Genomic DNA, 26,435 nt, shown 5'->3' with positions numbered 1-26,435 from the left:
GACGTTTCGAAACTCGGAGTTGCAGGTCAACATGGACCTCGACTGCACCGCTGACGAGAATCCGACGCCATGCTCTGCGAACTGCTGAAATAATTGCTGGAGCTGAAGGCTCAGACTCAGTTGGTACTCCTGCGGATCTCTCCTTCGTGGTGGTGGTCGGCGACGTCTCCGTTTGTCTCGGCTATCATCTGTGTATCGTCTGGGCCGACGTTTGTATGTGTTGTAGCTGTCGTAGCTGTCATAGCTGTCATAGCTGTCATAGTCATATCGAGGCATCCTCTTGATCCAATTGCAGTATTTCACTCAGAATGACAGCTGACCAGAGACAATCCGAGATTCGTGAAAGTGACGGATTTGTATTTTCAGGATGACATGCTCTGCAGGCTCCTCAACCCAGCCTCTCTGTCTGCAAGCTCCTCCTCCAGCATGATGATTCGGGAATCCATTGCATGTAACGCCTCTGCTATGGCAGTTATTGTGCTTGGTGCCTCTACCGACTCATAAGAATCGTCAGAGGACAACTCGGTTGCTGGATTTTTTGGTGATTCAACTGTTAGGTCGATTACTGTGGCGTACTTGGCAAGGAAGTCTACTTTGGCGGTGGATTGCACCAGAGTAGGATGTTCTTCCACAGGTAACAGGTCAGGCACATATATCCTTTGGGGTCCTACAACCTCTGGCTCCAGGTCTGTTAGCGTGGGAATCGGTCGAGCAGGACGAACATCGTCAGCGATCTCCTCGTCGCTCTGCACACGAGGACGGGTCCTCGTTTTCTTTGACAACTTCCGAAACATTGGAAATATTCTGGATTCAGAGACGGATGGAGAATCCGGAACCTGTGATTTGCCGTGTGACCTGTGAAGGGCCTGACTACCAGCCGTTCGACGTGCGAAGCTGCAATCAACCAACGGTCGAAGCAGGTGAAGTCGTGTGGCCGTCTGAGGCCGCGCTGGCTGCGTTTTGGGAATTGACATCGACATCAAAGAGTTTGGATGAGACTGAATCCACCGCAGAAACCGTAGAACCGTTTGTCAAGCCTTCGAGGACACTGCTACAAATCTACTTGTACCTGCGCGATTTGAAGCCCAGTTGTGCTTCAATCCCCACCGTGACAACTCAGGAAGTGTTTAGCATGATCCGGTCGTTGAGAGATCCTGAGCACACATCCCTCACCCTGGAGCAGCTCTTTGTTGTCAAGGAGGCTTTGATCTGCATAGAAGGCCAGCACATCACGGTCAGATTCACTCCTACCATTCCACACTGCTCCCAGGCGACGATCATAGGGCTTATGATCCGAGTACAACTGCTTTGGCTCTTACCCGCCTGCCATGAAGTCACTGTTACAGTCACCGAGGGAACTCATGCCAACGAGGCCTCCATCAACAAGCAGCTCGCCGACAAGGAAAGGGTGCAAGCGGCCTTGGAGAACCCAAACGTTATTCGAATTGTGTTGCAGGGGTTGTCTACGAGTGATCACTTCCAGGAGATGTGGAAGCTGTGATGGTATCGAGAGAAGGTTTCCACATTCGTGGAATCAAAAGAATTTTGCCTTCTTTTTTCTCTTGCGTCGTTTTTTTGGCTTCTCACGGATGCATTTCATCTCATCCCAGTCAATGAGGTCCTTCCCCACACGCTTACACAGCTCCCTCTGAGCGTTTTCCATGGTGGATTGGAGCCCGTCCAATGAACCTATAATCCTCTGCAACGCCGCCGCAGCCAGATCCTCTTCTACTGATGTTAGAAACTGCTCAAACTCCCTGACTTTGAACTCCACATCGGTGTCTGTGTGGAACCTGAATGCTTCCCACTCTGTGTAAGCACACAGAGGATCAGTGTTGTGTGTATGATGGATTTCATCAAAATGCTTGTAGTAATTGTTCTCTTGGGCATCTTGGGGCTCCACGTCCTGCTGCCTCTTGCAGTCTGCTGCAGAAAAATAGGCCTGGCATGGGATAAGGGGCCGCAGATTGTCGTCTTCGAGCTGCGAAGAGAGCTCACCGTGCCGATTCACCGCTTAATATCTAGGGGTAGAGGTCCAGCAAGCTGGATGCTCGTGATGTGGTGCTACGTTCTGACTGGGCTGTTAAGTGTGCTGCCCCTACGTTTCAAGGACCCTGTGATGTGTCTGAAGATTTTAGCTCCGGCGTCAACCCTGACTCGTCCGTGCTTGCCGGAAGTGACTATCACACTATCCTGCCGCCATGTCAGGCTACAGGGAGTGTTTAGCGGACCGTTGTCTTTGGGTGGGGTCGTTTTTGCTGACGAGGTCGTCCTTCGAATGCGGCACCCTACGTTAGAACCGTTGATACTGCGGTTTCCAGGTGCCAGTTCTGGGGTGGTCATGTATCATTTTCTCTTCAGAGGCTCGTTGGTCGCCACAACAATCGAGGTGGAAAAGATCCACCTGGATCTGGGTCATGTTGGGGCCCAGGTATCATTGATGTGGTTGGTACAGCTCGGAATCATGTACTACACTGCACTCGCTTGTCTCCCTAGAAAGACGCCCGGATCGGCAAAATCGTCGTTGAACTCCCCGTTGCCCTTCAACATCCGTGTAGGCGTCCAAAGTTGGAGGTTCGTCCTGACGGAGAGGACGCACGTCACCTCCCTCGTCGTTGAGGGAGGGCCATCAAAAACCCTGTTCGAGGTGCATTCGAAGCCGTGGCGTCGTCGGGCTTCTATGGATAGCGACCCGCAGAATGCAGGAGAGTGGGACGTGGACGTGAAAGTCGAGGTTGAGAGGGTCGTCATGTCCTCGGAGGTTTGTTCAGTGGTGTCGAGCAGTCTGTGGAGCTCGCTGGCCCGCCCAGCGAATCGAGAAATCTGTAGCTCTCCGCACATTAATGCCACCCTTCAATTCGGATCCGTGTTGAAAGAGCAGGTCTTCGTGACCTACACTCATATGGTGTTGGATTGCGATCGACTTGACATTCTCGTTCATCCGGACTGTCTGATGTTCTGGATTCTCTTGCTCTGCTCGGCGTACCGTCCCATAAAGGCTGCCAAGCTGGAAGCCCGCGGATTGGTGGCTCCTCCATTGAGCGAACCTCGGAAGACGCCCACCTGGTTCCTGAAACCGCCAGCTGCGTGCTGTCGAGTTCCCTGCTCTGAAGAGGCGTCTGTCGATTTCGGCCACCAAGTTGACCCAGTATATGACGTTGTGGTTCGAGCTCGAGAGGTGGTGCTGACGATTCCCCTCTTGGCGGCGAAGTCGGACCTGGAGCTCACGAGCTGGACCGATCAGAGCGCGCGCTTGGAGTTAGACCTAGTCCTTCGACAGAACTACGACGCTACAGTTCTAACGTCGGAAGTGGGCCGGTTATACCCTTGGAATGATGGCTGTGAGGGAGTGGTGGTGGCCGAGTACAGTGGGATGTTTGGTATCTTGCCCAGTAACTGCCTCGATTATGGGATGACCGTCGAAAAGATCACCATGGACGCGAGTCTTCCAGCCGCTGTGGCCTCCACCTCAGCCTACAATTCCGTCCTTGCGACTATCTTCGCTGATTACTACCAACGTAGAACTTGCGCCGTTTACGCCACCTACCTACCAACCGACCGTGATCGATGTGCTTTCAAATTCGCCGTAGCTCGCCACCTCACGCTGCGGTTGAGTCCGCAATTCACTTTGGAGATCCAGGATACCGTCATGGAAAAATGGCCGTTGTGGTGGGACCAAACGGGACAGATGCGGTTTCTGGCGTCCCGGCTGGGCCTGTACATCGCCGGCACCAACCTGCTCCAGGCCTCGGGATGGGAAGTTGTTTGCAGCACTGACTCGGCAAAGACTGAGAACACGTATGAAGTGCCGTTGATGTGAGCGAGTAGTGGATAGCCGATGCAGCGCTCATGAGGTGCCTGTACTAACTTGCCTTCGGCAAGTACGCACCCTATGGAGAAGCTTGGCGGTGGTGGGGGACTCTGAGGAGGTCACTGCAATGTGGCAACTCTTGAAGAACTATTCCGGTTTGTCAGCTGCGGCTGTAATTCCCTGGGAACTATATGTGTTGGAACCTCCACTGGGAGAGGAACCTGCATGGTGCATCTACTCTCTGGGATCCATCAGGGCGGATAACCGCACTGGTGTTGATGTAACATTGGACCTCGGAGCCGTTAGCATGGAGTTAGGGGGTTCGAGTATGGTACTGCAAGTGAATCCTGAGGCAACTACTGCCCAACTCGACCTTAGATGTTGGGTGACACCTCCTGTGAGGCCTCGAGATGAAACCTCTTCCTTTGACTCCGCACACTCCTCTTTTGATCTCCGAGATGTCACCGATCCAAGAGAGCTGTTAGTTGAAGCGACAAATTTGCACGTCGTTTTGGAAGGTCGTTCCAGAACTATCTACTGCGGCGCCCTTCACATGGCCCAGGCTGTTCCGTGGTCCACATGGACCCCAGTTCCAGCCCTACGCGATTGGCTCTCTCTCCTGTGTGCACAGGACCAGGGAACGGCCTGGGATACGTTGGATGTACAGCTGGCCGAGGTGACAGTGGAGCTTAACCTCGTCGAAAGGTATAAAGGCGTCGTTCACGACCTTCATTACCGCCAATCCCTCGATGTTCGGTACGCAAACATCCAGCAGATCACCCTTTTGGCCGAAGCGACGCCCTTGTGCCTCGTGGAAACGCTGGAAGTCACGCAATCTCCGGAGCAGACATCCATGACCATCGAGTTCGTAGACTTGGGATGTGGGGAGCTGTCGACCGCAGAAGGCCTATTCGCTTCAGGCAGCGAGCTGGTTGGCCTTGTACATGACGCTCCCCCCTCTCACATGACGCTGACACTTTCACGGGGACATTTGCACTTTCTAAACACCTTGACAGATCTATCGTCTTTTGTGATCGAGACGTCCCCGACGGTGTGTAGGGTCACCAAACATTCCGACTGCGTGATTGCCTACAAGTTCGGAGACCTAGAGCCCTACCGTGGCTTGCGTCCGAAGATATCACCGATCAACCAGTTGAGTGACATTCCGGACTTCACTACATTGGCCTTGACGGCCTCGGGCTTCTCCTTCCGAGCGGAGAGAGGAACGTGTTGGAGTTGTGAGTTGGAAATGGAGCAGCTCCGGCTGTACCATTCGCCTCTACACGAGATTGGAATCTTGTTCCTGTTGCGGGCGCTGAAGACCCGGCTACCTTCGAAAGCGCTAGCGCAGAAACCGATAGTAGAGTTGACAGTGACCTTGGGTGACTTCCGCATCAACTGCTTCTATCTGGAATGCTACCCCTCATCTGGAGATATCGACGTGAGCAGTCTGCTGGAGCACTACGCGCCTGTAGTCCAATGCTACCCTGAGGAGTCCCCGTCGGTGAACCGTCTGGAAACCCGAGCGTGGCAGCGGGAACTCGTTTCCGGGTTCCAGATTCCCCGAGAAGGTCGACAGGACCGTCGGGGGTTGCAGCTGGGGTTGGGTCTCCACTTGGTGGTTTTGGGGGTTAGTGTGACGCCGGGATCTGTCGTTTGCACCGCCACTGTTGGTCGTATCGCGTGTTTCTCGGATCCAATTCAGTTGGGTGGCATGCGACTTTACGTTGTCGCCGACTCGAAGGACGAAATTATGTGGACGGACGAGGAGACGACTTTAACACTGGAGGTCACGAAAACCGAGTCTAGCTTCACCTTGATTGCAGACGGTGGTGTGGCGGCACTTAACATGGCGGTCAACCCAGTCACGTGTCAGGACCTGCTTTCCCTAGTACAGGTTTGCGGTGCCGATGCCTCCATTAGGATGGTACGTTTTGAGAACTGCCTGCTGCCAGAACCCACCACCACCTCATCCGTATTCAAAACAATGCGAGTTGAGGTTCGCGTGAAGTCATACTCCGTCTGCCTTCTTGAAGGTGTGACGAATGCCTACTTTGCGAGAGCTATGTCGGACGGTCTTACAAGTGGGGAGCAGGGCGCTGATGAACAGTTTCATGGACCTATAGGTTCGACAGTACAGCCAGCCGTGAGATTGCAGTTGATGTAGGGGCTATGCAACTTGAGTCGTTGCCGTCTCCCTTTTCTGATGCTGCCGATCAGTGAGTGGTTCAGCCTGTCCATACAGGCACTTCATGCGAACGGAGTTCCCGTTGCAGGAGGGGATGGAGGGGATGACGGATAAAGCGCATTGGTTGCATTTGCGAGCTCGGATTCGAACACTAGCCCGTGGTAGCAGTGGGAACACTTTAAATCTACCGGTTAAAGTGAAATCCCCTTGCATCTATCTGGTGGAGTGTCAAGTACAAGTGAACGGAGTGCTGCACTTCAACTTCTCATCACAGTTCTTAAAAGACATGAAGGCATTTCTGCAAATGTCAGAGGACGAGGAGGGGGACTGCCAGTCACACGGTCCTGTCGTCGAAACGTCAGACCGAGAGAGCCAGGTGAAGCCACCCCCCCCCGCAACGATGATCTATTGCCAACGCGTCAGGATGACCGCAGTTCCAGTGAGAGCGACCTATAATGGCCGCTCTATCAAATGGCACGACAATCAATTCACGGTGAGCCCATTTATCTTGGAACGAAGACTACTTCCTCGCTGGCAGTCCCTCCTGTTGAAGTACTCCTGGCACTTGACCCGTCAGGCCACCGCATCGCTTCTGTCGTCGAAAGTGGCGTTTCTCTGGCCGCATGCTGGCAAACCTCAAGAAAACTCTAGGACGGACCAGCATCCGATAGACCAGGTCCTTTCTAAGCGCAAGAAGGGCATGTTGGCCCGTCGATAGTGTGTATCTTCAGACACTTTTCCCGAATTTCTGTCGCATGCGCAGCATTATTTTCTGGTCGCTTGTCTCGTCAAACGTCGTCTACATCCAGTCAGTGTGGCCGGACTGCATGTTGGCTGAAGCACTCACTCCGGCCCACGTTACGATTCACGGTGCAGCGGCTGGCAAGATGGACAGGCGGTTCTCTTTGAGGGCGTTTGAAACTTCGCGGTCATCAGAAGCAGTAGAAGCGGCATTCCTCTACGAAAACGACTTTGGAGGAGCAGTGTTTAATATGACAATGCCTCGTCTGACTGCAGGATGGTATTCTTTGTCCACTGAAGGCGCTGAGGTGTCGAGGCCGATTTACTTCTACCCCCCTCCCCTCGTTAATGAAAGGGTCATCTCCCGTGAAGGCCGTGAAGCGTCGGATCTCCAAACAACTGGTGGAGATGAGTTATGCTTACTGGGATCAGGCGTATTTGTCACTAGGCATTCAAAGATCTTCTTCACTCAAGGTTCGGATCACTCTGATGGGGTCGGGGTCAAGGCCAGCTTCTTAGGTCGTAGGGGGAGGTTGGCTGTGTGTGCTACCACGCCTGAGATTGAGAATTCAGGCTTCGTCTCTGTATCTTGGAGCCCCGACGACGGTACTCGCCTGTTTGGCGAGCTTCAGCTAGCGGTGGTTGCTCCAGACAAGATGCTGGAGCATATGGTCGCTGATATTATAGGTGTCCCTGATGACGACAAGACACAGGTGTCGCCCGAGATGGCTAAGCACCACGAAGTAGACGATCCGGGACCGAATGACCGCCTAATGCACCTGGGGTTAGAGAAGGACAAGGTGCCACTGATGTACCGAGACGAGGACCGGAATGAGTACGTGCTGAGCCGGCCCCATGACCCGTCCAAGGTGCATTTCCACGAGCAGCTGCTCTTTGAGGTGTTCCTTATGCTCTCCGCCTGCCTAACGGCATGCGCAGCGTGCCATCTTTTGGAGATTCCTGATTTCTGCCTGGTGATGTTGCTAGGATCTCTTTTAGGCCCTGAGGGCCTGGCCCTGATCCAAAATCCAACCCTGATCCATACTCTTGGACGTCTCGGCAGCCCTTACGTCTTGATGAGCAATGGCTTCCATATCGGTACCACCTTGGGGTCCATCGGTGCTTTCCCCTGGGCTCTGGCGGCTCGGTGTTGCCTACCGATGGTTGGATTCGTATGTGCTGCCATATGCTACTCTCTGACCTTCCACGGGTCCTTCAGTGAGGCCATCATCCTGTCTTTGATGCTGTGCACCACGCCAAGTTCCGTAATAATTGACAAGTCCCAGGAGATGGACCATAGTTCAAGCGTTCCTTTCTGGATGACTCTCTTGGTGCAGGACATCACCGTCGGACTGGTGTTTTCAATGTGGCCAGTGGTGTTCGAGGGGGGATCGCACACACGCCCATCAAGCTTCATGGGACTGCTGATAGGCATTGGATGGCTCGTCGTGCGATGGTTAGGCCTCAGCTGGGCGCAGGTTCGGTGAGTAACCGATGCTATCCACATTCAGAACTTCAATTGCTACGCACCCCACAGTACCCTTAGCAGTGGCTTACGCCGTACACTTGGGGGGGTTCCTTGATCGAGAGTTTTGTTGTTACTTCCTTGGAGCACTTTACGGCATACAGTCGATAGGAAGTTGGCCTTTGGTTGATGCTATCAGTTTGATTCCTACCTCAATTATGTACTTTTCAATGGGTATGACTTTGGATTGGCAATTCCTTCGTCTATTTGGATTTCCTATTGCGAGTATAACTTTGGGATTTACACTTCTGAAGCTTTCCGTTTATTGGTTCACAGTGAGGAAGGTATGATGAAGATACAGATGCGGTTGTTGAAGTTTTCTATCCCCAGGCGACGTTTCTTGGGGTTGGGATTCGTAGGGGAACCTGTATTTGTTCTACTTTTATACGCGAGATCGAGTAGGGTGCTGTCCAAGAAGGTCTATCAGCTGGGCCTCGCGACCTCGCTTCTGTCAGTTCTCCTTGCTGCTGGATTTTCAAGATTGAGCCTCAGAGTTGAATCAAAATCGATGAAAGTTGTTGAGTTGACAGCAGTTGGTGTAAAGAGCTGATATCACGTATAGTAGCTGTAATCGCGGTGCACCGGAGTCAGTCAAGTCAGTACGCACCCATCCATCTCATGCATTGTGGGGTAGAATTTGAGAGAAATACTGACATTCGTAGCATTCACACCTATGACTCCCTGGCCAGTGCACGAGGATGGAGACTACTCGTCTTACAAGCCTCTCTTAGACAGCAAAGTTAACTCATGGTGCCCTGCTGCATCTAACGGGGCACGCTCGTTCATGTACAACGACAGTGGCTTCTACTCCCTGCACGCTGACCAGGCCCTATACGCTACTCAGGACCGAGGAACAGTCGACAAGCTCGTCAAGGTGCTCGACGGCTCAGGTTCCGTCGGTGAGTACCTCAGGGCGCACTGGGGCTTGGTGGTCCTGCTTGTTCTTATGGTTTTGGTCAGCCTGCTGTCTTGCGTTCACTGCTGCCTTGCGCGGAATCCTCGACAACCCAGCAAGTTATACGCTAAGATGGGCTGCTGCAAACCTAGCAAACGGCAATCCGTTTCGGCGTTTACGAAAAGGCAGAGCTGGAGTTGGGGCTTGTTCACATTGCTGTTACTTGTACCAGCGTTGCTAGGTTTTAGCATTGCCAGCGTTGTTTATGCATCCAACGCTATGGCTGGCCAGGTTGCTGCGACATGCGACACTTGGTTAACCCTCGACGGGCAATTTTTTGGAAGTGACGGACTCCTCAACAACGACTCTACTGATGTCGTTCTCGATTGGAAGGGTACTCAGAGTCAATATGACGAACTTCAGCATCTTGGAGGAGAGCTGAAGCCAGGTGAAGATAATCCCCTGAAGCAGTTAATTGAAGGGGAATTTAAGAAGATGGAAGTTGGTCTCATAGATTCAAGCATCTTCTACAACGACCTGCTCCAGAATGAGCGAGCAATTGTGGCCGAGGTGACTTTGCTTACTGAGGAGACCTCCACTGCCATCGCACCAAAGTACCCTATTCAATTCTCGATGCGCAGTCTTGCTGACTCCAAGATTAACGAGTATGCTTGGATTTTATCGGACACTACGTCTTCAGGAATTGATCTCATGACGGATAATATTGCATCTCTTCTGGGTCCATCATCGAAGCTCCTTGACCTCGGGTACGACGTTGCGACTACGGGGCTGGGAGCGATTTCCGATGTTGGAGCTAGCATTGCACACATTACCGGCATGTTGGACCTGTCACTGGGAATTGGCAACGGGGTGATCTTCTCTCTTTTAGCAGTTGGCCTTCTAGGCCAAGTTCTGCTTCTTGTGGTTGGCATCCTGGCAGTTTGGCTGGTCGTCGTCATGCTGAAGATCAGGAAGAATAAGCTGACGGCAGACGATGACGCTGGCGTGACTCGGAGAGCTTTCAACCTCTCTAGAGCTCTGACGTTCACTAGTCTCGCTGCTCTTGCCGTTTTAGCCGTCGTTGGTTCAATCAGCTTACTGATTGCTCGAGTTGGATCTGACGCTTGTACAATTATCGAGGATGACATCATCCGTGATGGGCGAGTGGAACTCCTAGGCGAGGACATGCTTGTCTCTGGCGAAACCGATATGCGCGGGGTCCTTGGCACCTGTCTCGTCTCTAGTGGTGATGGAGACGTGGCTGCTACGTTGGGGCTCAGAAGGAAAGTGGAGGACGTCGGCGTTACTATCGAGAAAACGAAAGTACTGCTTGAACAGCAAGTGAAGAATGTGTTGGACCTCGAATCGAAACGGCTGATGGCGCAGATGATCCAAGTTCTGTTCAACGACCTCTCGAAGGCCACGATGGCTCTCAACAACGGAGGCCCCGTGGCTGAGCAGATGACAAGCACCACGTTGCCAGATTATGAGTACGTCTTCCCCGCTATTTTCGACCAGCCTCTTCAGCTATTTTGCGGCGTTATGGGCATGGGTAGAAGCACTGCCAACATGGGGGCCTTGTGCCTCTCGGGTCTCACGTTCACAGCCAGGTCGGAGGATAAGATGGTTGAGTATCTGGATGGGTTTTCGCCAAGTCGATCGATATGTACGAAGCATTTGAGTAAATTGGGTTACCAGTGTCCTACCACTCGCCGTCTGCAAGTCGATCCATCTGCAGAAGAGCTCTCAACTACTGAAGTTTCGACCGCTACCGAATCAACGACTGAAACGCCGACTGGCGGATCAACGGCGGAAATAGAGTCTACCGAATCAACGACAGAAACAGAGACCACTACTACTCTTAAGCCCACCCTTCTGATGCTCGATGAGACCTCGGTTCGGGCTGACATCGAGGCCATCGAGATATACGACTGCTCCCAGCTTGGCGAGGCTAGTTGCGACGCTGCCACCAAGGCTAAATGGATTGAAACGGCTAACAAGTTGATCGATCTGCAGAAGTTCATGTATCACAACATTACTTTCGACGACGCCACCTCCGTACTCAAACCCCTAGCATGTCCCAAATCGGGGCCCTGCACCTTTGACGACGTGCACCGTTTCCTGGCACCAAGATGGCAATCAATGGGGAAGGATCTCTACGACAACTACGTCTTGACGAAGTCCCAGATTGATTGGTTCCTCAACGATCTCACCATCAAAATGATGGATGATCTAATGGTGGAGTCCCGCGCCGCTCTTGACCATTTCAACTGCCAGTACCTGGGAACCGCGTTGTCGGACACCACTGCTAAGGGTCTTTGCCACACAGTGCTCCCGTCCATGAACCTGTACGCTGTGCTCGTGCTCTGGTCGGTGCCTCTGGCTCTGATCGCTGCAGTTCTGTTTTGGAGGGTGTACCACTACTGGTTTGATTCCTTCACGTTTGAATCTTTCCAAGATGCGTCAATGTCGCTGCCGATTATTGCCAACCAGAGCCAAGCCTACTCCCCCAGGTATGCTGGATCCACAGAATCCACTTCATCTGATGTCTCTTTCGATTCGACGAGCGAGGTTTCATCTGATGCCTCTTTCACTTCTTCAAGTGAGGACTCGATCACCAACGCTGTTTACTCTCCTCAGTACTCGGAGACATCCAGTTCCAGCTAATTGGAGGTTCTTCAGCTCCACGGTTCGAGAAACTCCACCAAGTTTGGAGACAAGTGAATCACATCTCACTATCTTGCGACTAACATGCGACCTAAACTTTGAAGTTTGCTTTAGATATTGTGTCACCGCCGTTTGAATTCACAATGGGCGTGATCAACCTCCACAAATACCTGAGGCCTTACATCCGAGAGGTCTCACTCACCACCTTCGCTGGCGAGACCGTTGGTATTGACGCAATGTGTTGGCTCCACAGAGGCGTCAGCGCCTGCGCTGTTGAACTCTACAAACAGCAACATACGACAAAGTACGTGGATTTCTTCATGAAGATGGTTGGAGGAGTGCAACGTGCAGGCGCGACTCCGTTAGTGGTTTTCGACGGAGCAAGCCTTCCCGCCAAGAAAGAGGAGGAGCTCGAGCGCAAAGCGAAGCGAGAGGAGGCTCACCGAGACGTAGGAAGGCTGGTTGCCAGTGGAAAAGACCTGTATGACAAGACTACCTACTCAAAGCTCGTTCAATGCGTTCGCATCACATCTGAAATGCGAGGCCAGGTTACCAAAGCGCTCAACTCCCGTCACGTCGCCTGGATGGTGGCCCCATACGAGGCTGACGCTCAGTTGGCATTCATGGTGAGGAGAGGACAGTTGACTGCTGCCATATCAGAAGACTCCGATCTTATCGCCTATGGCTGCCCAAGGTCCTTGTTCAAGGTTAATGCTCTCGGGTTCGGGGTAGAGTTCTCTACAGCACAGTGGCCTACAACGGCTGAAGGCGTCCCTCGTGAGCTGGCCTTCCTGACGACCTTCACACCTGAAATGCTGACCGATGCCTGCGTGCTCTGTGGATGCGACTACACGAGTACAAGACTGAAGGGCATAGGGCCATCCCACGCCTTTAAACTCATCCACCGCTACCGAGATCTCACTACTGTCCTCCGTAATCTGCCTCGAGATGAAAAGTGGAGAACGAAGCTCCCAGCTGACTACGACTCTGTCTGCGCTTCATACATTCGAGCCAAGCTCGTCTATGAGGCCCATTGGGTAGTGGATGGCGATTCGCTGGTGCGGAACCGCCAAGAACTGGATGGCGGCGACGATGTTGTTGGGTCTCCTACGAGATGGCGCTCCGGTAGCTTTCTTAAGGACGTCGTGGCTGGCGTCATCGATCCTCGAACGCTAATCAACACAGGCGTGAATCCATCGAACGCTAATCGCAACCAGCCTGTAAGTGCAGATGAGAGACACAACAGTCATCGACACTTCGGAAAAAAGAGAGACTCTCCACAGCCATCCGTGGTCTTGACAACTCCTACACCATTGACAGATGACCGATGGGGCTGCGATGATGACTTCCGACCCTCTGATGCTGTTGCCAGTCAGCCACCCAGCGTAGAGTTCGACCCCGCAGTGGCTGCACAGGCCTCTGTCATCTTCAACAGACTGCCGGTTGCTCTGTTCCCTGAACCCTCTTCAGAGACGTACCAACGACTATTTGAGGACCGCGATACTCTCAACTCCGCCATCGAAGCTGTCAACAACAAACCATCACCAAGCAAACCACAGAACCCACAGCCCAAAAAAAGGTTGTTTGCATTCGGTAAGATCCCGAATGCTAAGAGGCGTAAAGACGACACCAAAGAGAACCGGCAAACGACTTTGACGGATTTGTTCAAAGCGCGGGATTAAACTAAACAATATTTACGGACTATTTAAACAATATTTGTGGACTAATTTAATATCTTGGCGATGGTATCCTTTTTCACAGAAAACTGAGATACATCAAGACACGGCGATCCTCAAGGACGCACATGTCCTACCTCTCCATGACCCCGAACGGTTCAATATCAACTCATTCAAGAAGATGCATTTTTTGTTAGACGGAAACAGTTCTTGGATTCGTACTCTGTCTTTTGGCATTGCCTTGTAGATCGGTCCAGGAAGTTCTACATCAAAACAGCTCCTATCTCAGCCGTTTGGGGCATCTCAGATTGAGAATGAGCACGTGCTTAGGATAGTCTACGGGGACGGGTCACTATTGGACGATCTGATGAGGTGCGGATACGATGACTCACCACTTGGGCGCAGCCACGTCTTATCCCCCTCCATCTGGGACTCGCATCTCCTTTAGAATGACGTCCACAAATGAACCACAGCCAGTCATGTCGTCCACCACGTTGTGAACCACAGCCAGTCATGTCGTCCACCACGTTTGCATGCAGTGGGGCCATCACGGGGCGTAGTCCTGAATGAAGTCTTGATAGTACGCGAACAGTCCTAGTAGGCTGCGCAGCTCGGTAAGGGTGCGTGGTACCTTCCAGGCTTGTAGTTGCTGTACGCGCTCGGGGTCGGGTAGGAGTAGTCCGTCCTCGATGACTTGCCCGAGATAGTGTAGTCGCCTGGGGAAGAAGGTGCACTTACCGAGGTTCAGAGTCAAACCGGCAACGGAGAGACGGCGCAGCACTTCTTCTAAACGCGCGAGGGTCTCTTCTTCCGTTGTACCGTGGACCAGTATGTCGTCCAGGTAGGCTAGTACTCCTTCGTACCTCATGTCCCCCAGTATGCAGTCGACCATTCGTTGGAAGGTAGCTGGGGCATTGCGTAAGCCAAATGGCATGACCGTAAATTGGTACAAACCGCCCGTACACCGAAAAGCCGTGTAGGGAATACTGTTTGGTTCCATTTTTACCTGCCAATAACCAGCTCTAAGGTCAAGGGCTACAAAGAACCGAGACTGGCGTACCTCACGGATGAGGTCAGCTATACGAGGTAAGGGGACCACAGCCAGTCATGTCGTCCACCACGTTGTGAACCACAGCCAATCATGTCGTCCACCACGTTGTGAACCACAGCCAGTCATGTCGTCCACCACGTTGTGAACCACAGTAACAGCCATTGTCGGTAGTCCCGTGGACTAATAGGTCATCGAGGTAAGCCAGTACTCCTTTGCCCCTTAGGTCTCCTAGAAGGCCGTCCATCACCCGTTGGAGGGTAGCTGGAGCGTTGCGCAGCCCATAGGGCATTGCTGTGAATTGATACAGTCCGCCCATACACCGGAAAGCAGTGAATAAAACACTACTTGGTTCCATCCTTATTTGCCAGAAGCCCGCGCGTAAGGCCAACACTATGAAATAGCGGGATCGGAGGTCGGGAAACAACACCGGAGGTCTGGGGGCCTCCTTAGGCGCGGCACGTCTTCGGGCTCTGTCCCTTGCCCCTTGGTCCGGGGGTCATCGTTTTCCAGAGACGAGGAGGCTACTATCAGTCCTCCATTCGGTTCCGGCCTGCCAGCCGCCTAGGCTGGCAGCTGAGGCGATCGTGAACCTGGCGTCCATGGCTCCCTTGGTACCCCTTGAGGGGGGATGGTACCCTGCGTGGGAGCCAGGGTCAGGCGCATGACACCCGCGGGTGAACGGAGGAGCCCCGAGGCGGGAGTGTGTGAAAGATACCCCTCGTGGAAGAAAGGCAACCCCAGTACCGGCTAACCAAAGCATAGGAGGCGGTTATCGCCTCGCCAGTAGGCAGGCACAGTGTCAGGATGGCCCACCCCAAGATGGGTGTGTTGCCTCCGGTGATTCCCCGGAACTCAGTCGTCCCTTCCGCTGTGGGCAGAACCTCCTCGTGACGAAGGGTGGCCACCAGGTCCACATCAATCAAGTTGATCTGGGAGCCGGTGTCCACCAAACCGTAGTACTCCCTGTTCCCCTGGGTGAGGGTGAGGAACTGCAGAGGGGAGGAGATACTCGGCGGAGGCCTTCGCACAGGCGTCACTGTCGGTGACGAGGAACTCCGAACCGGCAGATCCATGTTCGTAAGAAGACACTCGCGGACGTTTCCGCGGGAGGACGATGGCTTCCGCACATTTCGTCAGTGAGCAGACCATGGTCAGTACCGTGTAGTGCTCTCCGTCGTATGGGCGGGACCAGAGGTCTACGTGGACTCGTTCTCCGCCACCAATGTCAGTGTGGCGTGGGTGTTCTTTGTGATATGGTGGGGAGGGTCCCGCCACATTACGAAGAACACCCACGCCACGTGTTGGGAGGTACGCGGTAACCAACTCCCAGCGGGTTGTCCTAACTGGCGGAGGCCAGGGCGCGCAGGCCTCCGCCAGACACTACGTTGGGGATTGGGGCAAGCCTTGCCTGTGGGACTTCAAGTAGGCGACCAAATGATGGGCAGCGACCCTGCAACCATAAGGGCCCAGCATAGGCACACCTCGAGTGTTGCCAATGATCCTCCAGGCAAGATCCGCAACTACTTCTTTAGAAGACGTGTCGTCCACCGCGATATGGGTGGATACCGTCGAACAGTCTGGCCACCTCGTAGCCTCCCCGAGTACAGGTAAGTAATCTTACAGGGGCTTTCCACCGAAATTCGGCCGCACCGCCACGTGGAGGCTTGTTCCCCACCACCATGCGCGTGGGGGCTTACCCCCCCAGATACGTCACAAGACTCCACCGTGGTTTCTCGTTGAGTTCTTTAGCGGTGCAGCTGGTTAATCGCGGTAGCTCCTAAAGAACGATCAGAAAATAATATTGCTAGAATAGAGAGGTTGAACAGGTGCTGCTAATACAACTCACAAAACCATTCATTCATGTACTAGTGGGACAGTCGATATTGTCTAGTGGCCATTGACACGTCCATTGAAAATGTGCTCCACACAATCAGGTTGTGGCGCCTGGGTGAAGCCTAAATTGCCGGTGTGAGAATAGAGTCGATATTGGAATCTCCCCACACTTGATGCTGAATGAGGAATAATCGCCAGTAATGACCACCCTTCGATTGTTTGGCCTTCTTCACATCCGCATTAAGAAATGCAAGCACCTTAGGTACCACCATGAGGAGAACCAGGGAAACATGCTCTATAACGCCTTCCAGATGGCTTCGTGCTACTTCTGCGCGTGTGGCTATGCTGACGCTTGCTGTGGCAAGGCCGATCCTTTCGTGAAGGTTACCGTTGAGCAGGGTGGAAGATCATGGTGTATCGCCCAGACTCGTACAGTAGCCAACAATCACCACCCCGAATTCAAAGAGGATCATCCGGCCTTGATTGACATTGCGGTTGATTCAGACAAACCCAACACAAACATCGTTTTCGAGGTCCTGGATGATGACTTCGCCTCGGGTGCGATCTTCGATGTGATCGGTAGGTGCAAGATCCCCTTGGCAAAGCTTCTGGCCAACAATGGGTCCATCGATGGTGTGGCGTTGAAACTTTCTCATGGCAAAGCACGACATCGTGTTGGAGAGCTGCAAGTCGGCTTGACCTTCACGTCCATGCACCCCTCTAATACGAACGACAATCCTGAGGTCCCGCTGACCTACTTCCCATCAGTTGTGGGCAATGACATTCGTCTATACCAAGACGCTGATGTGCGTCCTGGCAGCCTTGACACTGTGATGACCCCGAGTGGGCCTTACCAGAGTCACCGCTGCTGGATGGACTTGTACGAGTCGATCAACCAAGCCAGGCATTTCATTTTTATTGTGGGGTGGTCTGTAGACACTGACATCAGCCTGGTTCGGGCTGGCAAGCAGGAGACCGTTGGCGAGATGCTCGTTCGAAAGGCTGAAGAAGGCTGCACAGTGCAGTTGATGCTTTGGGACGACGGAACTTCTGGGGGTTTCATGGGCATTGACGGCGTTATGGGCACCAAGGATGAGTATACTATGAACTACTTCCGAGATACTCGAGTGGAGTGTCGTCTTTCGCACAGACCCTACATCAATGCTTCCGAGGGCATAGACAGCGCTGCTGTGTCTTTCCTCTTCACGCACCACCAGAAGGTGGTTTGTTTGGACACCCCCACCCACACCTCCCAACGCACCCTGATGGCATACTTCGGTGGAATAGACATCACCGGCGGCCGATACGACTGGGCTGACCACAAGCTCTTTGGTACCCTTGGAAAGGAGCATGCTCACGACTTTTACAACGGATGCCTGCCTGACGCGACGGTGGAGACCGGTCCTCGTGAGCCGTGGCACGATATCCATGGTCGTGTTGTCGGCCCTGCTGCCTGGGATTTGCTGCAGAACTATGTGGAGAGAGCCAGGCAGCAACAGGCCGACCTCCGACCTAATCGCGTGATCGCTGCCCTTGATGGAGTGCTTGTTGACAAGGAGAACTCCCGCGCTGGTGATTGGTGTTGTCAGGTCTTCCGATCCATCGACGCGGCCAGTGCGAAAATGACGAACAAGCCGTACATGAGCATGTTCCGCACCCCTGAGTTGGCTGTAGATCGCAGCATTCAAGCGGCCTACCTCTACCAGATTGAGCGGGCGAAGAGCCACATATACTTGGAGAACCAATACTTCATAGGGTCTGCTCAGTACTGGGTGGAGGAGTCCTTGAGGGGTACACTCTGTTTCAATCTCGTTCCCGATGCCATTTGCCGTAAAATCGAGTCGAAGATCGAGAAGTCTGAGCCATTCACTGCTTACTGTCTCCTCCCTCTATTCCCCGAAGGCGTTCCAGAATCGGCTGCCACACAGGAGATTCTCCACTTCCAATACCAAACCGTCAGGATGATGTATACTCGCATCGCAAAGGCCATCAAGGCTCAATGCCTCAACGCCCACCCGTATGACTACTTGATGTTCTTCTTCGTTGGGAATCGCGACTCCAGCAACTCTCCTCCCCCGACCACAATCTCCCTCAAACTCTCAGACGCCATTCGCAACCGTCGTCACCAGATCTACGTCCATTCCAAGATGATAATCGTCGATGATGAGTACGTTCTCATCGGATCCGCTAATATCAACGAACGGTCAATGAATGGTCATCGAGACTCAGAGATTGCGTGTGGCATGTGGGAACCGAACCATCGTGCTGTCGAGAACGGAACCCACACAGCGCTGCCACATGGAGAGGTGTCTTTCTTCCGACGCTCCCTCTGGACCGAGCACTGCGGCAGAAACTATGATGAATTCGCCGATCCCAACTCCTACCAATGTGTGAGAAAAATCCGGGAACTCGCAGAGAAGAACCTGTCAGCCTTCCTATCCAACCACAACCAAGCTCTTCCTCATGGGCACCTATGCCAGTACCCCTATCACGTTGATTCGTCCACTGGAGAGACCACCCACCACCCCAAGTGTGAGTTCATCCCCGACACGGAGGCACTGTTGTGTGGTCAGATGTCAGCCACTCTGATCAATCTGCTCACGACATGATGAGAAGCTTGTACATAAGAAAGAGAAACTTAAACTCTAGCTAACCGAATGCCAAAACTAATGCGCTTTCGATGAACAAATAATGAGGGATCTTCACATCCCCTGACCTATTCATCCAGAAACAGACACTCAATGGTCTTTCTTCACTTCCACCCCTTTAAAAAGAACATCTTCTTCATCTGCAATCGAATCTTGCTCATCACTCGTGACACGCTCAGCAGAGGACCCCGAGTGTCAAGTCGAGCCCACGGAATAATCGTCCAGAAGAAAACCACTATTGGGTTGCTTTCTGGGTGTATGTGCGCTAACAGAGCCTGCCATTTCATTTTTAGCGAAGCGCCAGGTTCCAGAAGGCAGTCTGGCAGCACCCAAGACCGCCGAAACTCTGAGATGCGAATGCCTCGAGATAGGTATGTCAACAAGGAGGCGTGCGGCTGAGACCTGTCAGCCAACTGGCGGCAGAGCTGTCGGCGACTGGGGAGTGCCTCAAGCATGCGGTTGACATGGTGCAAGCGGAGTGCCTTATCTGGCAACCCTTCAAGGAAGCACTCGATCAAAATGGTTTCCGCGGGATGGCTTGGGACATAACTCCACCAAGCGTTAGTCGCTGTGACTCCCTTTGACTGGCACAGGGCTTCATATCCTCCGGGGAAAAGCAACGCGAAACGAGCTAGCAGTAGCTCCGCCAACGTTAAATTCCCCGTGTGAAACGCAGTATCCAGAAAGGGACTCGATCCCGAGTCACCGCAAAAAGTTTCCACTGCTTCACAGTCTGAAACGTCACGAAAACTGGAGATAAAGGCCTCTGGGTGGGCCTCAGCCAGCATTGCAATTGCAAGCGCCCAACAAGGATGGTATACATCAAGTCGCGAAGGCGTCGCTGCCATTCCGAAGTTGTCGTTGAGAGCCAAGAAATGTCGAACCTCGCCTGAGGATACAGCCAGTTTCGCGAGATGAATCAGCATGTGGAGAGGATCCTGATCCTCTGAAAAAGACGTCATGTAAAGGAACTTGGCCACAAAGAACGCCGAAGATGTGGCCCCTTGAGCTGCTAGCAGGTGGAAGTATGGTAGCAAGGTCTTATAGAAGACATCGTTGCCCGTGTGGCTCACTGGCACAGCCACCCTCACCTGTTCCGATGTCTCGCCTGATTCACAGAGGCACTCTACGCTTCGTGGCGTGGGGGTGATGTGCCGTCCGAGAGCAACTTGCAGAGCGTAGGCAGCCGATAGAACCGCGTTAGCGTAGTTCTCAGCCTGCTCCTCCATGGAGTACAGGGACTGCAATGCGAGATGCACGTCCAACCATAAAGGTGCCTGCGGCAGAACTTGGGCCTCGATCACCTGTGGATTCGCTTCTAGCAGACGAGTTTGGAACAGGTTGGTGATCTGCCTGTTAGGTTCGTCAGGGGAGAGGAACAAGGTGGTCACTGGCCCCTCCCTCGAGGAAGACACTGCAGTAAAGGTAGGACCCAGCTTCGGAAACCGGCTAAGGCAAGTCGGCTTCGATAGCAACCAGGGTCGCGCTCTAGTCGTTTGTTCCCTCGCTGTGAAGAAGCTGGCTGGTAAATGGAGTCTTCGTCGAAACTCTACCTCTGGATTTAGAGAGTGTGGATGAAAGCAAAAGACTCGTGGCTTGGCCTTCACCGGCTCAATAGCGAAATCGTCGAGGTCGAAGTCTGATGACTCGGACTCAGGAGTTAGAGTGTCGACGTAATTATAGTAGCACCTTCGGTCGTCATCAGAGGAACAGGAAGACTCCTGATCTAATGTATGGAAACCTCGCAACTCTGGCGAATCCGAATCATCACTGAAGTCGTCACGACGAAGTTCCATTTCGCAAATTGCAACAAAACCTTCACTCACAAAAGGTCTCTGTCATCGCCCCCTGTTCTCGACGATCAGATTCAGGCCTAAGCAACGGCAACTCGTCGGTCTCGTCGCCTGAGCTTTCTGAGATGTCCGAAAGTTCGGTTACATCTGGCCGCAGCAGGGGAGATTCGGATACAACATCTGGTGGTGGGGGGGGAGGTGTTACGATGAAGGGACTGTACGATACGGAAGGCAAAAGAGGCGGCGGTAGAACAGGAGGCAAATTGATAACTGGATGAATCGGAAATGGAGGCCTGGTGGGAGGATAGACAAATGGCATCGGAGATGGATGAGTTGGAAGGGACACGTCCCAGCTGGGAGGAGGGTGACGCCGGCGATCATTGCTGGAGTGGCTATCGTCGGAAATTTCCCCCTCTTCAATCTCGTCTGGCATCGACTCTTTCAGTCCCAGTCGCCTCCGTTTATACTTGTCATGTTCCTGAGGCTTTCGTCGACGTTTACGACCATCGTCGAGTAGGTAGTCAAGAGGAGCTTTTGGGGGGGTCAGCACAGTCAGACCTGGCTCCGAAGGCGTCAGCACGGAGAAGAGGTCGTCCATCATCTCAGGCTCAATGGTTCCAACGAGCCGCGCGGCTACGTCGGTGGCCAACCTTACTGGATTACGACCCGAATAGGCTCCTACCATTGCGGTACCCATACTGAGACGCCAACACGTGGACAAGCCCGCTTACCGCCTCAACTATGGACCGGTATCTATCATCATCTCTGTACGAGAAGGAGAAAAACGGACTCTCACTAGGAGGTTTTGGAATCGGTGGGGGAAGGACCAGGCCTTCTTTCCACGAGGCCTTCTGGAGGCAGCTAAGAATCTTGGAAGCGTACTTGAGAGTTTCCTCGGGAGAGCCGTATTCCGCCTCGAACATGTGAAGCTAAATTAGATACCTGTTTCAAACTCACTCGGCTATTACTTGGTAAGTGATGCACCGTAACATGTCCATCGTGATGGTCGAATACAACCCCTGGTGGAGCATCCAAAATGTCGGGCAAACTAGAATCTGAAGAGTCGTCATTCTCCACTTCCCCTGGCTCAAGCCGCTCGTCCGCTGCTGGCTGGTTGCCCGGATCGGACGAGGTTTCAACATCGACGGAGTCGTAGTTAGAAACCTCTCCAGGTTCGAGCATGCGAAGTTTCGACTTGGCAGCGGCTCTTTGTGGCCGGTCACTGGTCATCTGTTGCCCACACCCTTTAAAATTCAGATATTTTGCCTGCGGGCAGACGGCAACTGTTTGATGGATGAATGTCCCACAACGTATGTATCATGATTTGAGTGGTGTGTGAATTTGGCATTTCAATGGAGAGTCGTCAGTGGACCTCTCTAGCCGTACTGACGGCGTCGTTGGTCGTTATGGCCATCATTTCAAACGACCTCGACACATCCAAGCTTCTGAACACGGACTACCTCTTCACACCACAAAATTCAATCCCCGCAGGAACGCCTACCAATAGGATAACCGTACTCTTCTGTCAGAACTGACAATTCAATGGCGCCTACCGAAAGTTGGCTAGTTTGCTGACGCAAGCGTTGCCCAACATTCAGATGGTGCCAATGGAGTTCAAGCCAGCGCCTTTCTGGATCATCTTCTCTTCGCTGTTTAGGTATGTGCAGCTCTCGGTGATGGGGTGCTTGGCGATAGGGCCAGAGGCTGTCTTTCGATGGTTCGAGGTCAGACGCCCAGCTCCTCAGATCGTTGTTGACGCACAGGTCAACCGCTGGGCCATCCTTCTTGGAACGCTGTTCTTGGGTAACGTGGCTTTGAGTATGGTGTACAACGCTAAGGCGGCATTCGAGGTGTATGCTGGGACCAACCTGTTACACTCAACTCTCCAGGTAAAGATGCTTCCGGATGTAAGTGATCTTTTAAGACAGTTGAGGCCTTTGTAGACTCGTCAGGCACAATCGTGGATTCCGTCCATGAAAATCGTGGATGCCGATTTTCTCTCAAACATTGAAGGAGATCATCGAAATGCGATTGAATGGGTGCAGAATTCGTGAAGTTGTGTGGGAGCTTCTAGCATGCTATCGTGGATGACGATTATCTCTGAAGCATCGAAGGAGATGGTTGAAATGCTATGGTGTGTTAACAATGGAATAAAGTCTGCTTGTGTTGGTTTGTTTGACACAAGGAGACCCAACGAAACTACACAAGAGACCCAACGAAACTAGATACCGTTTATGCGATCTCCACCGTTACTCGACTGCAGCTGCAGCCTCAACTAGTCCCTTCGACTTCGCTATCTTCTTGTAATTCTTCTCCACGCTTCGCCAGTGGTCGAGGCTTTTCTTGTCAGAGTAATCCACCACGTATTTCTCCTTGCAGCCTTTGAAGTGGTTCCACATCGCACGGAGCTGGCTATCCGTCTTTATGGAGTGCAAAGACATAACCATTTGACAGGGAATGTCCACAAAGAGTTTAGATCCGTATTCCTTCGTAAGGTAGGAGGTTAGAGGGAACCCGTTAAGAATGGAGCTAGGCTCTCCACCAACCAAGTTCACTAGGTGACCCACGAAAGCGTCTTCGTTCTTGGGCATGAGAAAGGGGTACACTTTGAGGTCCGCTAGACGTTTACACAGGTCCATGGAGAGGACGTAGAACGGCCCTCCGCAATAGGTGACGAATGTTTTGTAGGGGTACTGCTCGACAGATTCGTAGTTCTTGTGAGCGGGATCCCTTATGGTGGGCATGTTGAAATATTTGGAGCCTAAATACCAATTCAGGGTCTTCTTCACAGAAATAAGCCGTTCCAGGCGAGGAATCAGCAAGGAGTAATTGGTAATGTTGTCAATGTCATGCTTAGCCATGAACCGCTGACCAGGACACAATTCGGCCCCCTCTGTTATCATGAACAGCGTCTTTGCTGGCAGATTATTGTAATGTTCTGGAAAATCGCCCACGACGCCATCTCCGTAAAGTTTCTTCTCCTTCTTGAGTATGAGGCCAGCAGTTTCCTGGCGTCCCTTTTCGAGGTCATTCTCGTGGGCGGTTTGATTGATGTCAGGGATGTAATACGGCATGCCGTAGACAAAATAAAAGGGGATCTCCGGGAATTGGGTCCACATCATCTCGCGTGCAAGCATACGCTTAGCGACATCGCCAGGCACCCCGTAGAAGAACACAACCATAGTGTTCGACGTGGCATACTGCTTGTCAGAGTACCAGTCGAATTCCTTTAGAGACTCCGGCATCTTACGGAGAGGGGATTGGCATATATTTGGGTCACCTTCCAGCTTCTTAGCCCGCGGTAGAGATTGGTTGGCATAGGGTACGCTGGCAGGGTCGTCCTTGAACGCGTCCACCAGCTCCGGACGGCGCATTTTCAGGTCGGATTTCCGCCGGTTGATACGCCATGAGATGTCAAAGGCCATCTTCTTCAGCTTATCCACGTCTGTCAACAAACCCTCCACTGGCAATAAAGCTTCCTCCGTTGCTACATGAGCCCAACAACTGAAAGAAGGTAATCGTAACATCTGAAGAACGATAAAGCATCACAACGTCGCCTCTTGCACAGCATCCTGCACCGCTGAAGTTATTGAATTAGGGACTGAGCCCAGGAGGATGTCAGTGCCAGATCGAATGACCATATCGATGCCTGCTTCGTGGTCCTCAAGAATTCGTTGCTTCTGGTTGGCATAATCATCAGCGTTAGCAAGCATCTCGCTGTCAATTATTCGTTTCAGGCCATCCATTTGCTTTAGGATGTCATCTGTGTCCTCCTGAGGTGCATGCATGCGGAACTTGAAGATGGCATCACCCATCATTACCTTCTGCATGCCACCAAGCATGTTATCCGGTGAACCCGGTAGCAGCGCTAAACACGGCGCAACTAGAGATACTACAGTACGCATACACTCTCACCAGAATAACATCATCGCGCGCCTCATCACCGAAATTTGTCTTAATTCGGCCGAAGGATGATTGCCACCGGTGACTTCTACGTGTGCCTTTGTGGCAAGTTCCTGTTGTCAGACGAGATGGCAACACACATGCCCAACTGCAGTGTGAGCTACCTGAGAGGTGACGTGCTTGAGCCAACGTTTGACGGTACACGGTACATCCAGAACGAAATTAGATGTGAATGCTGCCTGCTTCAGGGGTCGAAGGAAGAATTGGCCCGGCACTATCAAGAAGGACACTATTACTGCCACCACTGTCAACTTTCCTACTGGTCCCGGCTCGACTTCATCCTCCGGCATCCTCCCCATTTTAACTCCTGCCTCGCAGACTTTCGAAGACACTCTAAGAAGCTTGGAATCTCCTCTGAATATGATGAGTGGCTTGGTGACGAAAGAAAGGTGGCGGTGGCCATTGCAGACTTGCGTGAGCGGCTGCCTATCGCCAAGCCGGCTGCGGAAAAGAAGATCTCTATTGACGACATTTTTCGAAGCTGTAAGGTGTCCATGAACGCCCACGACTGCGACTCCCAAGTAGGTGAACCTGCACCTAAACCGCCCACGTCTCAACCGAAATTTCCGTCTCGTAAGCTTCGCTCAGGGAAGATGACGGTCATCGACCATCGCAAGATTGAACGTGAGCTTGGTGTGCAAGCTGACGTTGCTGGTGACGGGAGCACGCATAGGATTCATGATTTGCTACGATGGAAGTCCGAGCCAGGTAAGCTGCCTGTTGTGGACAGCGACACATCTGCAGAGCCCATGCTGGCTGTGAATAACAGCTCCCTCTCCCAGGGAATCAAGAGTCTGATTGGAATGGACGTTGGAGTGGATATGACGGAACTCCGATGTCTCGTGTGCGATGTGAAGTTTGCATCTTTTCAGGAGCAGAAGATCCACCTGCAATCCCACACCCATGCTCTAATGATGCGTAGTGGAGGACCCGAATCTTCAAGGCGGCGAAGACCCCGAAACTCAAGGTTCAAACCCCAAGAAACTCTCAACTGACTAAATTGTTCTGTTCTGTAATCAATCACTTCTTCTTGCCTGCAGCAGCCTGTAATCAATCACTTCTTCTTGCCTGCAGCAGCCTGCTTCTTCACAACAGACTTGATGATTCCAACAGCCACCGTCTGCTTCATATCACGGACAGCAAATCGTCCAAGAGGGGGGAAGTCCTGGAGGGGCTCCACGCACAGAGGCTTGGTGGGCTCAAGGACAACAAGGCAGGCATCTCCGGACTTGACGACCTTGGGATTCTCCTCGAGAACCTTACCGGTTCGCTTGTCCATCTTAGCCTGGATGTTGGCGAACTTGCAGCAGATATGCGCAGTGTGGGCGTCGAGAACGGGAGAGTACCCGTTCTTGATTTCACCGGGGTGGTTGAGGACAATGACCTGCGAAGTGAAGTTCTCGACGGCGAAGGCGGGGTTGCTCTTAGAGTCAGACGCCACGTATCCTCTCTTCAGGTCCTTGACAGCAACGCTCTTAACGTTGAAGCCAACGTTGTCGCCGGGGTGAGCCTCAGGGACGGACTCGTGGTGCATTTCAACGGACTTGCATTCAGTGATAAGTCCAGTGGGAGCGAATTGAATCTGCATGCCAGACTTGATGACGCCGGTCTCGACACGTCCGACAGGGACAGTTCCAATGCCTC

At 52.7% G+C, this 26,435-nt stretch overlaps 15 protein-coding genes across 23 annotated transcripts; 7 read left to right on the top strand and 8 right to left on the bottom strand.

Annotated features, from left to right (window-relative positions):
* Positions 1 to 362: 362 nt before the first annotated feature.
* Positions 363 to 794, bottom strand: KVP17_002919 (uncharacterized protein; the record flags this gene model as incomplete). Its single annotated transcript, XM_068519668.1, has 1 exon — positions 363 to 794. One exon carries the CDS (start codon positions 792 to 794, stop codon positions 363 to 365), a length of 432 nt encoding a protein of 143 aa, XP_068376542.1.
* A 26-nt stretch (positions 795 to 820) lies between these two features.
* Positions 821 to 1,501, top strand: KVP17_002910 (uncharacterized protein; the record flags this gene model as incomplete). The annotated part of the gene is made up of 1 exon (XM_068519655.1): positions 821 to 1,501. One exon carries the CDS (start codon positions 821 to 823, stop codon positions 1,499 to 1,501), a length of 681 nt encoding a protein of 226 aa, XP_068376529.1.
* A 33-nt stretch (positions 1,502 to 1,534) lies between these two features.
* On the bottom strand, positions 1,535 to 1,857 carry KVP17_005278 (uncharacterized protein; the record flags this gene model as incomplete). Its single annotated transcript, XM_068515083.1, has 2 exons — positions 1,535 to 1,782; positions 1,809 to 1,857. The coding sequence occupies 2 exons, from the start codon at positions 1,855 to 1,857 to the stop codon at positions 1,535 to 1,537; spliced, it is 297 nt and encodes a 98-aa protein (XP_068376543.1).
* Positions 1,858 to 2,056: 199 nt separating this feature from the next.
* KVP17_002906 (uncharacterized protein) lies at positions 2,057 to 8,555 on the top strand (the record flags this gene model as incomplete). 5 transcript variants are annotated; one of them, XM_068519648.1, is made up of 6 exons in its annotated part: positions 2,441 to 3,816; positions 3,845 to 5,895; positions 5,922 to 6,030; positions 6,057 to 6,492; positions 6,809 to 8,223; positions 8,252 to 8,555. In XM_068519648.1, the coding sequence occupies 6 exons, from the start codon at positions 2,441 to 2,443 to the stop codon at positions 8,553 to 8,555; spliced, it is 5,691 nt and encodes a 1,896-aa protein (XP_068376522.1). The 5 variants fall into 5 exon arrangements, with proteins under 5 accessions (XP_068376521.1, XP_068376522.1, XP_068376524.1 ...); XM_068519647.1 differs by lacking the exons at positions 3,845 to 5,895; positions 5,922 to 6,030; positions 6,057 to 6,492; positions 6,809 to 8,223; positions 8,252 to 8,555 and having other exon boundaries at positions 2,057 to 3,820; XM_068519650.1 differs by lacking the exons at positions 2,441 to 3,816; positions 6,057 to 6,492; positions 6,809 to 8,223; positions 8,252 to 8,555 and having other exon boundaries at positions 3,939 to 5,978.
* Positions 8,556 to 8,938: 383 nt separating this feature from the next.
* KVP17_002917 (uncharacterized protein) lies at positions 8,939 to 11,827 on the top strand (the record flags this gene model as incomplete). Its single annotated transcript, XM_068519666.1, has 1 exon — positions 8,939 to 11,827. One exon carries the CDS (start codon positions 8,939 to 8,941, stop codon positions 11,825 to 11,827), a length of 2,889 nt encoding a protein of 962 aa, XP_068376540.1.
* A 143-nt stretch (positions 11,828 to 11,970) lies between these two features.
* KVP17_002913 (uncharacterized protein) lies at positions 11,971 to 13,509 on the top strand (the record flags this gene model as incomplete). The annotated part of the gene is made up of 1 exon (XM_068519658.1): positions 11,971 to 13,509. One exon carries the CDS (start codon positions 11,971 to 11,973, stop codon positions 13,507 to 13,509), a length of 1,539 nt encoding a protein of 512 aa, XP_068376532.1.
* A 541-nt stretch (positions 13,510 to 14,050) lies between these two features.
* Positions 14,051 to 14,437, bottom strand: KVP17_002907 (uncharacterized protein; the record flags this gene model as incomplete). Its single annotated transcript, XM_068519652.1, has 1 exon — positions 14,051 to 14,437. The coding sequence occupies one exon, from the start codon at positions 14,435 to 14,437 to the stop codon at positions 14,051 to 14,053; it is 387 nt and encodes a 128-aa protein (XP_068376526.1).
* A 770-nt stretch (positions 14,438 to 15,207) lies between these two features.
* On the bottom strand, positions 15,208 to 15,627 carry KVP17_002909 (uncharacterized protein; the record flags this gene model as incomplete). Its single annotated transcript, XM_068519654.1, has 1 exon — positions 15,208 to 15,627. One exon carries the CDS (start codon positions 15,625 to 15,627, stop codon positions 15,208 to 15,210), a length of 420 nt encoding a protein of 139 aa, XP_068376528.1.
* A 960-nt stretch (positions 15,628 to 16,587) lies between these two features.
* KVP17_002918 (uncharacterized protein) lies at positions 16,588 to 18,996 on the top strand (the record flags this gene model as incomplete). The annotated part of the gene is made up of 1 exon (XM_068519667.1): positions 16,588 to 18,996. One exon carries the CDS (start codon positions 16,588 to 16,590, stop codon positions 18,994 to 18,996), a length of 2,409 nt encoding a protein of 802 aa, XP_068376541.1.
* Positions 18,997 to 19,139: 143 nt separating this feature from the next.
* KVP17_002912 (uncharacterized protein) lies at positions 19,140 to 20,831 on the bottom strand (the record flags this gene model as incomplete). Its single annotated transcript, XM_068519657.1, has 1 exon — positions 19,140 to 20,831. One exon carries the CDS (start codon positions 20,829 to 20,831, stop codon positions 19,140 to 19,142), a length of 1,692 nt encoding a protein of 563 aa, XP_068376531.1.
* Positions 20,832 to 20,853: 22 nt separating this feature from the next.
* On the bottom strand, positions 20,854 to 22,010 carry KVP17_002916 (uncharacterized protein; the record flags this gene model as incomplete). Of its 3 annotated transcripts, none has more annotated exons than XM_068519663.1 (2): positions 20,854 to 21,482; positions 21,511 to 21,751. In XM_068519663.1, 2 exons carry the CDS (start codon positions 21,749 to 21,751, stop codon positions 20,854 to 20,856), a joined length of 870 nt encoding a protein of 289 aa, XP_068376537.1. The 3 variants fall into 3 exon arrangements, with proteins under 3 accessions (XP_068376537.1, XP_068376538.1, XP_068376539.1); XM_068519665.1 differs by lacking the exon at positions 20,854 to 21,482 and adding an exon at positions 21,786 to 22,010 and having other exon boundaries at positions 21,488 to 21,742; XM_068519664.1 differs by lacking the exon at positions 21,511 to 21,751 and having other exon boundaries at positions 20,854 to 21,429.
* Positions 22,011 to 22,426: 416 nt separating this feature from the next.
* KVP17_002908 (uncharacterized protein) lies at positions 22,427 to 22,771 on the top strand (the record flags this gene model as incomplete). The annotated part of the gene is made up of 1 exon (XM_068519653.1): positions 22,427 to 22,771. One exon carries the CDS (start codon positions 22,427 to 22,429, stop codon positions 22,769 to 22,771), a length of 345 nt encoding a protein of 114 aa, XP_068376527.1.
* A 306-nt stretch (positions 22,772 to 23,077) lies between these two features.
* Positions 23,078 to 24,733, bottom strand: KVP17_002915 (uncharacterized protein; the record flags this gene model as incomplete). 3 transcript variants are annotated; one of them, XM_068519660.1, is made up of 2 exons in its annotated part: positions 23,078 to 24,332; positions 24,378 to 24,733. In XM_068519660.1, the coding sequence occupies 2 exons, from the start codon at positions 24,731 to 24,733 to the stop codon at positions 23,078 to 23,080; spliced, it is 1,611 nt and encodes a 536-aa protein (XP_068376534.1). The 3 variants fall into 3 exon arrangements, with proteins under 3 accessions (XP_068376534.1, XP_068376535.1, XP_068376536.1); XM_068519661.1 differs by lacking the exon at positions 24,378 to 24,733 and having other exon boundaries at positions 23,078 to 24,355; XM_068519662.1 differs by lacking the exon at positions 23,078 to 24,332 and having other exon boundaries at positions 24,374 to 24,658.
* A 66-nt stretch (positions 24,734 to 24,799) lies between these two features.
* On the top strand, positions 24,800 to 25,786 carry KVP17_002911 (uncharacterized protein; the record flags this gene model as incomplete). The annotated part of the gene is made up of 1 exon (XM_068519656.1): positions 24,800 to 25,786. One exon carries the CDS (start codon positions 24,800 to 24,802, stop codon positions 25,784 to 25,786), a length of 987 nt encoding a protein of 328 aa, XP_068376530.1.
* A 59-nt stretch (positions 25,787 to 25,845) lies between these two features.
* On the bottom strand, positions 25,846 to 26,379 carry KVP17_002914 (uncharacterized protein; the record flags this gene model as incomplete). Its single annotated transcript, XM_068519659.1, has 1 exon — positions 25,846 to 26,379. The coding sequence occupies one exon, from the start codon at positions 26,377 to 26,379 to the stop codon at positions 25,846 to 25,848; it is 534 nt and encodes a 177-aa protein (XP_068376533.1).
* Positions 26,380 to 26,435: the final 56 nt, after the last annotated feature.

The sequence above is a fragment of a genome (assembly GCF_019968985.1).
Source record: "MAG: Porospora cf. gigantea B chromosome Unknown PgB_NODE_242_length_26435_cov_122.102, whole genome shotgun sequence".
Taxonomy (NCBI): Eukaryota; Apicomplexa; class Conoidasida; order Eugregarinorida; family Porosporidae; genus Porospora; species Porospora cf. gigantea B.
Note: the sequence above shows the minus strand (reverse complement) of the source record. Positions and strands in the feature narration are given on the sequence as shown.